General features: G+C 38.9%; 1 protein-coding gene across 1 annotated transcript in view; it reads right to left on the reverse strand.

Moving 5' to 3' along the window:
• Positions 1-10,396: 10,396 nt before the first annotated feature.
• LOC140738202 (cadherin-23-like) overlaps positions 10,397-12,504 on the reverse strand; it is a 101,974-nt gene continuing 99,866 nt past the window's right edge. The window contains exon 46 of the mRNA XM_073065309.1: positions 10,397-11,958. Coding sequence (XP_072921410.1) covers positions 11,934-11,958 — 25 coding nt within the window. The 3' untranslated portion in view covers positions 10,397-11,933. The remainder of the gene's footprint in view (positions 11,959-12,504) is intronic.

The raw sequence follows: 12,504 nt of genomic DNA on the forward strand, positions 1-12,504 counted from the left end.
AATAATAATAATAATACATAAGCAATTAATATCAAGAGCACAAGTCCTTGGAAGTGAGTCCAAAGGTGTGGGTACAGTTCAGTGACGGGGTGAATGAAGTTATCCTCTCTGGCCCAAGAGCCTGATGGTTGAATAACTGTTCTTGAACCTAGTGGTGAGAGAATTGAGCCTCCTGTACCTTCTTCCTGAAAAGAGCTGAAAATGGGTTATTTCTGTTGGTTTTCGGTCATTCTGCTGTCTGGATGAATGAAATAGTGTTATATGGAAGTGTTCTACGTCTATGTGATACTAAACAAAACAAACCCTCCCTGCACAGTGATTAATGTCACAATCACACAAAGTTCCGGCAGACAATGGATGTGTATATGTTAGCACCCTCATGAAACATATCCAGCTGTCTATGTGCATAATGCGCCCAATATTGTTAGTGAGTTAGCACTTGTAGCACCAAAATTCATGCTTAATCGAACCAACGTAAAAGAAATTCACAGAGAGGCGCACAGGTGGCAATTTTATCCCAACGTGTTGGGCAAGAAACCACAAGAGGACCTTCAACTTGAATTCTGCTTAATATTACTCTCTGTTGAGTACAGTGGGGTGTCAATTTGGACATAATGCAAAAACCCAGATTGAAACTAGTCCCGTCAGATTCCCAGAGGATAGATGATCAAAAGCCCTAAAAAAAAAATCATTACACTTGATGCATCTTGTAGAATTAAGATACGCACTTGCTGCATTAAGAAGATTAAAACAATTACTGCAGAGTTTGAAAAAGCAATCACTTGTCTGGCAGCTATTTAGTTCAATGGTAGTCACATCATTAGTCAGTAACAGGTGTTGAAATCTACGGTTTCCCTCATGATCCTAACCTCAGCCTTGGGGAATGTTGCCTTTCTGAGCTCGGCGCACAAAATGTGAGCGAGCTTCCTGTATAGATGAAGGTTCATAGTTTTACTCTCCTTGATGCACATACATCTCTCAGCTTCAATTAGTGTTCCTTTCAAAAACTAAATGATTGCATAGAATTATTAACTTAAATTGATCCCAAATGCAAATATGGGTTCTGCAGGTTTTGTTTCACTTGAACTCGAATTGTTAGATATCTGTGTGTGTGTGTAGGGGGGATGGGGGAGGTAGGGGGAAGTTCATTTTGAGTTAAGGTTCAAAGTTAATCCCACATCATAAAACAATTAACATTCTGGGACCTAATCGCCTAGGGATAACGTACCCCTGTGAACACATCCTTCTTTACATTTGAACTTGGTTATTTATTTAATTGCCAACATATGGTGTTAACAGATTATGAATGAAGACATATATAGCACTTGTCCTTCTATCAATGAGTTACCACTTCAAATGCTCAGTGAATGCAACATTACATTTAGATATTTATCAACCTATTTGTTCCAGCTTATCATTGAAATATATTTGAACGTGAATGGTGATTTGAAAAAGCAGGCTTGCAAGAGTTATTTTAGAACGGTATTTGATTCATGCTTGTTCAGTGCAAATGAAAGCAGAATTAATCTTGGCAATGATGCTTTTTGTAATTACTCTCTTCAACCCACATATTCACTGGGATTTCTTGTATATGAAAATGATAAGAGATTGCATTAGTAATGTATATTTGGTATTTTCACATAGAAAATTGTTTTTGTTTAAAGTTAATTTGACTTTTTGAATACTGTCATTGAAATATGTTATCCATTTAAAAATATTACTATGTTTGCTTAATTGGTTTGTTAACTTGACTTTTAGTGTTTGTACATTTTGATGGACATGCTGTAGATGTTGGTAATTATCAATTTTCATGCTTTCTGTTACATTGTTTTTAATGTGAGGAATTATTATTTTATCTCAGAACAGTTCAATGCAGCAAGCTGACCTCCTAAGTTTTCAATGATCAAAAATATGCCGAAGGGTAACATATTGTGATAATCACGAGATTTTGCAGATTCTGGAAATCTTGAGCAATACACACAAGATGGTAGAGAAACTCAACCAATTGTAAACACAAAAGAGTCTGCAGATGCTGGAAATCCAAAGTAACATGCACAAAATACTGGAGGAACTCAGCAGGCCAGGCAGCATCTATGGAGTTGCTATCTATGCATCTAACAGTTGCCGTTTTGGGCCCAGAACATTCTTGGGGACTGAGAAGGAAGGAGGAAGACACCAGAATAAAAATATGGGGAGAGGGAAAGGAGAATGGCTAGTAGTTGATTGGTGAAGTCAGATGGGTGGGAAAGGTAAAGGGCTGGAGAAGAAGAAATGGATAATAGGAGAAAGGAAAGGAGGAGGGGACCCAGGGTAAAGTGATAGGCTGGTGAGAAGAGGTAAAAGGCCAGAGTGGGGAATATAAGAGGGGAGGAGAGAAAACTTTTTTTTAACTGGAAGGAGAAATCAATATTCATGCCATCAAGTTGGAGGCTACCCAGATGGAATATAAAGTGTTGCTCCTCCACCCTGAGGGTGGCCTCATCTTGGCACAAAATGTCAGAATGGGAAAGGGAATGGGAACTAGAATTAAAATGTTTGGCAACTAGTAAGTTCATTTGTGGGTAGATACAGCGGAGAGGCTCGATGAAGCGGTTCCCCGATCTACAATGTCTTGTCAATGTTGACAAGGGCGCATCAGGAGCACTGGATACAATAGACTGACCCAGCAGATTAACAGGTGAAGTGTTGCTTCACCTGGAAAGTCTGTTTGGGGTCCTGAATGGATGTGAGGGAGGAGGTGAGCTTCCAGGTGTAACAATTAGGACACTTTCAGGGATAAGTACTAGGATGGAGATTAATGGGGAGGAATGAATGGGCAAAGAAATAATGGAGGGAGTGAGCCCAGTGGAAAGTGGAGGGGAGTTGAGGTAAAGATATGTTTATGTTTAGTGGTAGGATCCCATTGAAGATGGCAGGAGTTGTGGAAGGATGCTATGTTAGATGCGGTGGGTAATGGGGTGGTAGGCAAGGACAAGAGAAACTGTTAAGGTGGTGGAAAGATGGAGTAAACGCAGATGTTCAGGAAATAAAGGAGATGCAGGTGGGGCAGTATCAATAGTAGGGGAAGGGAAACCCCATTCCTTGTAGAAAGAGGACATCTCTGATGTTCTAGAAGGGAAAGCCACATCCTGCGCTCAGACGCGGTGAGGCGAAGGAACTAAGAAAAGGGAATAGCGTTGTCTACTGGAGATAGGATAGGAAGTGATATAGTCCAGATAACCATGGGAACTGGTAAGCTTATAAAAGATGTCAGTTGACAGTTATTTCCAGAGATGGAGACAAAGACATCGAGAAAGGGAAGGGAGGTGAATTTAAGGGTAGGTGGAAGTTAGAGACAAAGTTGATGAAATTGACAGCCTCAGCATGGGTGCATGAAGCAGCATCAATGCACTTGTCAATGTAGTGGAAGAAGAGTTGGGGAGTATAACAGGGGAAAGCTTCGAACATGGACTGTTCTATGTAGCCAATGAAAAGGCAGTCAGGTGGCATCTCTGGAGTGGCCATAAGACATAACAGCACGATTCAGCAATTTGGCCCATGAAGTCTGCTCTGCCATTCCATCTTGTTTAATTTATTATCTCTCTCAACCCCATTCTCCAGCCTTCTTCCATAACCGTTGACTCCTTTAAGGACCTATTAACTTCTGCTTTAAATACACCCAATGACTTAGCCTTCACCATCAGCACTGGGATGAAAGGGCACTGTGGCCAGAATAAAAAGATGGGGGGACGAGGGAAAGGACTGCAAATTGACAGGAAGTAATCAGACTAGTGGGGATGGGGAAGGGGGAGGTGGGTGGGTAGCAGATGAAATAAAAAGCTAGGAGGTGATAGGTGGAAGAGGTAAAAGCTGAAGAAGAAGGAATCTGATAGGAGAAGACAGTAAACCATGGCATAAAGGGGAGGAGGAGGAGAAGCAAAAGGGAATGATGGGCAGGTGAGAAGAAAAAAAGCAAGAGAATATAAGGAGTTAGGCAGATAGCTGAAAGGCAGGGCCTCCAGAGTAGGAATCTCTGGACTGCTGCCACACAACAGTGAGGGTAAGAATACGATGAGTTGACATTTGACCCTGTGGCTGAGGAATTGGTGCAGGGGGCAGGCTTTCATATTTCTGCATCACTGGGATCTCTTCTGGAGAAGTATGGCCTGTACAAAAAAGGACAGGTTTCAACTGAACCTGAGAGGGACCAACATCCTTATGGGTAAGTTCACTAGAACTGTCGGAGAGGATTTAAACTAATCTGGCAAGGGGATGGGAACCAGAGTAAGGGGGTGGAGGACGGGGCAGTTGGTATACAACTAAATGCAGTGTGCAGTGAGACTGTCTGGAAGGTAGGGTTAAACTGCAGTCAGTGGAATGTGACATGGAAGCAAAATTTTAAAAGGGTACACATTGTATCAAAAGGACAGGCAAGTAGGCAGAAGCAGTGTGTTGGCTGTATTGGTAAAAAAAAAGAAACCAAATCCTTAGAAAGAGGTGACATTGGATTGGAAGATGTATAATTCTTGTGGGTAAAGTTAATAAACTGCAAGGGTAAAAAGACCCTGATGGGAGTTATATACAGGCCTCCAAACAATAGCCAGGATGTGGGGTGCAAATTACAATGGGAGATAGGAAAGGTATGTAAAAGAGCAATGTTACAGAAGTCATGGGGATTTCAATATGCATGTAGATTGGGGAAAATCAAATTGGTGCTGGATCCCAAAAGAGAATTTTTAGAATGCCTATGAGATGGCTCTTCAGAGCAACTTGTGGTTCAGCCCACAAGGAAAAAGGCAATTCTGGACTGGGTGTTGTGTAATGAACCAGGTTTGATTAGGGAGCTTAAGGTGAAGGAACCTTTAGGAGACAGCAACTACAATATAATAGAATTCATTCAGGTATATCAGTGGAGTAGGATTGAGTGAGGAGTTGGCCAAAGTTGATTACACTATCAAGGATGACTGCAGAACAGCAATGGCTGGAGTTTTTGGAGGTGATTTAGATGGCAGAGGATAGATACATCTCAAAGATCATGATAAGGGGAGGATAAGTGAACTGTGGCTGACAAGGGAGGTTAAAGATGGCATAAAAGCAAAGGTATATCATATAGAAAAAAATAGTGGGAGGTTAGCATATTTGGAAGCTTTTAAAAACCAACAGAGGGCAACTAAAAAGCCATAAGGAGAGAAAAGATGAAATATGATAATAAGCTGGCCAATAATAGAAAAAAGGATAGCAAAGGTTTTTTTTTATCAAATACTCTAAATAAAGAGTTAAAGGAAAACAAGGGTCGATATCGTACTGCTGGAAACTGATGCCAGAGATGCAGTAATGCGACGAAGAAATGACAAACTTTAGTATTTTGCATCAGTCTTCACTGTGGAAGACTTCAGCAGTATGCCAGAAAATTGGGAGTGTCGGGGGAAGAAGTGAATGTAGTTGTTATTACTAAGGAGATGGTGCTTGGGAAGCTGAAAGGTCTGAAGGTAGAGAAGTCACCTAGACCAGATGGACTACACCCCAGTGTTCTGAAAGAGGTAACTGAAGACATTGTGGAGACATTACTAATGATCTTTCAAGAATTACTAGATCCTGGAATGATACGAGAACTGGAAAATTACAAATGTCACTCCACTCGTTAAGATGGAAGAGAGACAGAAGAAAGGAAATTATAGGCAGGTTGGAAGATATTGGAATCCATCATTAGGATGAGGTTTTGGTTAATGGAGGCACCTGATAAAATGGGCCAATATCAGCATTGCTTCCTTAAGGGGAAATATTGTCTGACAAATCTGTTGGAATTCTTTGAGGAAATGGGTATACAGGATGGATAAAGGAGAGTAGGTAGATATTGTACACTTGGATTTTCAGAAGGCCTTTGACAAGGTGCCACACATGACTTTCCAATTTTAGAGCCCATGGTACTATAGGAAAGTTGCACGCATATATTAAATATTGGCTAATAAGCAGGAAGCAGAGTGGGAATAAAGGGAGCCTTTTCTGCTTGGTTGCCAGTGACTAGTGGTGTTCTGCAGGGATCAATGTTGGAACTGCTTCTTTTCATGTTATATGACTATGATGTAGATTATGGAATTGATGGCTTTGTGGCCACGTTTGCAGACAAAAGAGTTGGAGGGGCAAGTAGTAGGGCAAGAAATTAAAAGGGTGTAATGCAGAGACTTTATAAGGTATTGGTCAGACCACACTTGGAGTATTGAGCAACACACACAAAATGCTGGAAGAACTCAGCAGGCCAGGCAGCATCTATGAAAAAGAGTAAATAGTTGATGTTCCAGCCAAGATCCTTCATCAGGATTGGGGAAAAAAATGAGAATCCAGAGCAAGAAGGTGGGGGGAGGGGAGGAAGAATTATAAGGTAGAAGGTGATAGGTGGGCACATGGTCAAAGAGTCAGAAGACAGCAGAGATCACAGAGAGGAAATAGTGAGAGAGGGTTTCACTGAACTACCATTGAAGTGAAGAGTTAAGCTTCTTCAGGTTAGGCATTCCTGGAAGAGACTTCACATCTGCAGATTTTTTTTCGCGTTTGGAGTATTGAGAGCAGTCTTTGGACTCATATCAAAGAAAGGACGCACTGGCATTGGAGAGGGGGTTCAGAGGAAGTTCATGAGAATGATTCCAGGAATGGAAGATTTATGGAGTATTTGATAACTCTGGACCTGTACTCCTTGGAGTTTAGAAGAATATTGAATGTTGAAAGCCTTAAATGGAGTGGATATGGGGAAGATGTTTCCAATTGTGGGAGAGGCTAGGACCAGAGAGCACAGCCTCATAATAGCAATTAGTACAGAGATGAGGGGGAATTTATTTAGCCAGAGCATAGTGAATCTGTAGAGTTCATTGCCATAGATGGCTGTGGAGGCCAGATCATTGAATATGTTTAAAGTGGATGTTGATAGGTTCTTCATTATTCAGGGTATCAAAGGTTACGGGGAGAAGGTAGGAGAATATGGTTGAGAGGGAAAATAAATCAGCCATGATGGAATGGCAGAGCAAACTCGATGGGCTGAATGGCTAAATCCTGTTCCTATGCCTTATGGTCTTATAAGCAGAAAGGTACTTCTTTGAGCACCTTCACTCTGTCTGTCATAAAAGGGAAGATCTCTTGGTGGCGACCCATTTCAATTTGACTTCTCATTCCCATCCTAACATGTCTGTCCATGGTGTCCGCTACTGCCATGGTGAGGCCAAAGTCTGACTGATGGAGCAACATCTCACAACTCTGTTTGGGTAGCATCCAACCCGATTTCACAAACTTCTGGTAATCACTGCCCCCTTCCCCTTCTTTCCTTTTCCTTTTCCGATTCTCTTCTGGTTCAACCTCTTCCCTTTCTTCCATTGTCCCCTGTCCTGTCCTATTTGATTCCTTCTTCTTCAGCCCTTCTTCCACCTATAGCCTCCCAGTTTCTTTCCCCATTGCCCCTCCCTCACACCCCACTTTCCCCTTACCTGATCTCATTTATCACCTGCCAGCTTGTACTCCCACCTCGGAGGGAATAAATACCAATTATAATCATGTTATATTTATATATTTGGATGATTTTTATATTTTGAACTTGTGGTGTGCAATGTTCTGTCTATTTTGGACCATTGTTTGGGGTTGCTGGGCAGCTTAGCTAATTGGGCTGGAAGTGTTTGTTCTGCACTTTCTCTGTAAATCAATCAATCAATAAATACATAAATAAATAAGAAATAAAATATTAACACCAACTGTCTTGTGTTCCAGGTCATTAAGTTCAGATAGTTGAACAAACATCAAATTAAGAATGTTGAAAATCTGATTGTATTAAATGGCACTATTTATTTGCGGTCTTAGAAAAATTTGATTTTGGATACAATTTAATTAAGTGGATTAAGTTACTATATTCCCATCCAATAGCATCAGTTTTGACTAATTCCCAGCAATCCCAGCCGTTTGATCTTAAACGTGGCACCCGACAGGGATGCCCTTTAAGCCCTCTGTTATTTGATCTGGCTATCGAGCCATTGGCAATTGCATTTTGCAGTTGTACTGAACTGACTGGGATCTGGAGGGGTGGTTTTGAGCACAAAGTCTCTCTATACGCCAATGATTTGTTACTTTTTATATCAAACCCGACCACCTCCTTACCTTTGTTGTTTTCACTTCTCAATAAATTTAGTCAGCTATCCGGATATATACTTAATCTACATAAGAGTGAACTTTTTCCGATAAATAAGAAAGCACAAGAATTAGAATTTCACAATCTCCCTTTTATAGTAAACAATTGTTTTACTTATCTTGGTATTATCATAACAAGGAACTATAATCGACTTTTCAATGAGAATTTCAATAATCTTTTAAATTTTACAAAACAAAGATTAGCACAGTGGTCACCTCTGTCCATGTCTTTAATTGGGCGAATTAATGTAATTAAGATGTATATTCTCCCTAAATTTCTATACTTATTTCAATCTTTACCTATATTTATTCCTAAAGTGTTTTTTGATTCTTTAGATTCTATTATCTCGTCATACCTATGGAAGGGTAAACAGCCCAAACTCAATAAAGCTCATCTCCAAAAGCCTAAAAGAGAAGGTGGCTTGGCGTTGCCTAATTTTCGTTCATATTATTGGGCAGCAAATATTCGTAATATTATCTTTTGGTCCTACTTCTATAATCAGTCTGTTTGTCTAACATGGGTGGCAATGGAATTAAACGCTTACAAGAAATTATCTATTCCAGCTTTACTTGGATTTGTTCTTCCTTGCCAATTGCCAAAATCTATTATTAATCCTGTAATCAGGCATACTCTGAGAATATGGGCTCAATTTAGAAAATACCATGGTCTTTATAGTTTTTCTCTCTCTAGTCCTGTTCTATACAATCATTTATTTCAACCGTCTATGCAGGATTCCACATTCCAAGACTGGTGTAGGACAGGTATCAGGCGTTTTGAAGATCTTTTTATAGACAATCGGTTTGCGTCTTTTGAACAGTTGTCTATAAAGTTTAATTTACCGAATACTCATTTTTTTAGATATCTTCAAATTAGACATTTTACTATTCCTTTAATACCACATTTTCCTGAACAACCTGATAAAAATGTAGTAGACTTGTTTCTTCAAATGAACCCTTTGGGCAAAGGCGTAATTTCTACCATTGGTGTTAAATTTATGACTCTCAGGCAAGCCCTTCTGATAAAATTAAAACTGCTTGGGAGCATGACTTAGGTTTTTCTTTGTCTGACAAGGTTTGGGATTCAATTCTTAAATCTGTCAATTCAATCTCTTTATGTGCTCGTCATTGTCTCCTGCAATTTAAAGTCATCCACAGGGCTCATATGTCCAAAACCAAATTGGCGAAGTTCTATCCTGATATTAATCCCTGGTGTGACAAATGCAAAGGAGGTGAGGCCTCCCTTTTCCATTTGTATTGGGCCTGTCCTACTCTGGAAAAATTTTGGAAAGATGTTTTTTTAACTTTATCTTCTATATTAAATTTTCATTTGGAACCTGATCCTTTGATCGCTCTTTTTGGTATTCTTCGAGACCCTGACAAGCATTTGACCCCGGCTAAACAACGAACATTGTCTTTTGCCTCTCTTCTAGCCAGACGAGCAGTACTCCTTAAATGGAGAGATGTAGTTCCCCCTACACATGCTCAATGGCTTAGGGATATTATGTCTCGTTTAGATCTCGAAAAGATTCACTACTCACTTTCTAATTCGGACATAAAGTTCCATAGGGTGTGGGGATCTTTTCTCGAATATTTTCATAACTCTCACCTAGATTGACAGGTGTTTGTTCTTTTCTCCCTTGATAATCGGACCCTACATTTCCAGCTTTTTTTTTTACTTTTGTTTTTTTCTGATCAGGTAGCAGGCTGCCCCCCTTTTTCTTTAATTACAATATGTAGTTCTGGGGTAATAAAAGTGTTTCTCATATAATGGTTGGCTTGGAGTTGGATAGGTGATGGATTGGGTGCTTTTCTTTCTTTCTCTCTTTTTTTCCCTTTTTTAGAAAGGGTGACTTGCTCATTTGTTAAGACATGTATTATTGTTATTTTTGTTTATTTGGCAATGATCCTTCTATATATATTATTGACTTTCTTCGTTGTACTTGGTAGAAAATTATAAATAAAATATTTTTTTTAAATATATTTTTTTAAAAAAATAAAAAATTTTTAAAAAAGAAATTAAACATAGTAATAAAGTTAAGTGTGTATTAATAAAATGCTGCTTTCTGCTGAGACCTATTGTTAAATCTGTTTTTACGCTTCTCAACTTCCTTGACATCAATACAAATTTGGAAACCATTAAACTTAATTCTGATTGCACATAATTTGGTAGCAAAGATATAGTTGACTACACAGTGTTGAAAATAAATGTACAGATTTATTAGCAAAGCAGTAATTGTGGCCTTGAAAGTAAGTGAGGTTGTATATCTGAAAGAGATCAGGTGTTAATTTCAATTGCTGACATAATATCGGGGGAACACAGACAGAAAATACAATTTGTATCCAGGCATAAGAAATTGAAATTTCTGTTGTGTTAATGGAGCTACCTTGCTGCATAAATATGCTATAAAAGAGTAGCACCCGAAGATGGCCTCAGTACCCTCCATTAGTGACAAGCTGATAGAAGTACTCACCAAAGAAACTGATGGTGGAAACTCCACCTATTTAGGATAGAAAACTAAGACACGGGATGTAATCTCTATATATATCGGAAAAACCACTGTGTTAAGTGAAGGAAATTTGAAATCAGATAGGCAGAGCTGGAAATAAAATTGTTCCATTTCTTTTCTGACAATTCTCCTCCTACAAGGTTTAACAAAACTCAAAAGAAACTCAGGCCAACTTTTTGTTAGTTAATTTATTAGCTGACTGTTGAGTCCAACTTTAATTGAGATAGTATTTCCTTATGACTGGTTTTGAAATTATGGAAATGATACTGCATAGAGAGGATTACTTGTAACCCTCTTGTTCCTTAAAGCCTCCTTGAAGATCTTGCTAAGAACAAAAGAAGAAATTCTCTACCCGGTAAAAGCTAATTATTGTTATTGTGAGGAAACTTTTGAATCAAAAATTATGTTGTTGATAGCTTGTTATCAGATCAACCAATCTGTGTCCCTAAGCACATGTAGCATATAACCCAAGAATAGATGTTCCTTTTGATTATTTTCTTAGTTTTATCAAGAACAATCAGAAGCATTTACATGGAAATATCCCAAAGGAAATAAAACACAAGACTTCATTTTTAGTATAGTTTGATGAATAAACAGTGGATGTAATATTCCACTGTGGTAGGGCTACAAAACTGTGGAATAGGGATCATCTGCAAGTGCCCAACTTTCCTTCCCACTGAAGTCAGTGAAGGAGATAAGAAGATAATGTGAATTGTTTAAAACATTTTGCCATAGTTTGCATCCTTTGGATAAACTAATTCATTAGAGTTTTTCACCTCAGAAGACCTCACTTCCATTTGTTCTATTAACAAGTTACCTACTGTCCATCCTACAGATATGAATATACAGTTTGTACATGCTACTCTGAGGCAAATCGGACATTTACTGCTGAATGTTTGGGATGTCTTGACAAAGTTCAAAACCAGATCCAGTTTTGGCATTACTGTAATTGAGGTAACATGTCAATAAATAGATTCATTGTTATTCCATTTGTTGTTGCATTAAACATTGACAGAGAAACTAAGTTTACAATTCATCATAACAACGTTCACATATATATTCGGATCCATTCTAATGGAACAGTCCCATCATCCAACAGTTGCTCATGTTATTTATTCTTCATTTATCCATTTACACTGCGCCATCTCACTATTGTACATGCACCAATTTTCTGAAACTAAGGCAGACGAGTTAACAGTATTCCTTGTCCAAGATAAATGCTACATAGATGAGCTGCTATAGTAGAAAGCATCAATTGTTCATGGTAATTCACTCCACTTGGTTTTACAGCTTTCCCATCAGATGACTCCTACAATCAAAGACAAAAATTGTAAATGATGTTTGTTTTTCAAATGAAATTATCTAAATGCCTTTTTCAACTTCATATACACTGAGTGGCCACCTAATTAGGCACAACTGCTCATTAATGCAAATATCTAATCAGACAAACGTGGCAACAACTCAGTGCATAAAAGCATGCAGGCATAGTCAAGAGATTCAGTTGTTGTTCAGACCAAATATTAGAACGGGGAAGAAATGTGATCTAAGTGACTTTGTCTGTTGGTGCCTAACGGGGTAGTTTGAATATCTCGGGAACTGCTGATCTCCTGGAATTTTCATGCACAAGTCTTTAGAATTGACGGAGAATGATGAGGAAAAACCAAAAGTATCCTGTGAATAGCAGTACTGTGTGTGAAAGCGCCTTACTAATGAGTCCTGCTCAAGGTTTTTGACCTGATATGACAACTGTGCTTTTTTCCATAGATGCTGCCCGGCCTGCTGAGTTCCTTCAGCATTTTGTGTGTGTTGCTCGGATTTCCAGCATCTGCAGGTTTTCTTCTGTTTGTTAATGAGA

Source organism: Hemitrygon akajei, chromosome 14, assembly GCF_048418815.1.
Source record: "Hemitrygon akajei chromosome 14, sHemAka1.3, whole genome shotgun sequence".
Classification (NCBI taxonomy): domain Eukaryota; kingdom Metazoa; phylum Chordata; class Chondrichthyes; order Myliobatiformes; family Dasyatidae; genus Hemitrygon; species Hemitrygon akajei.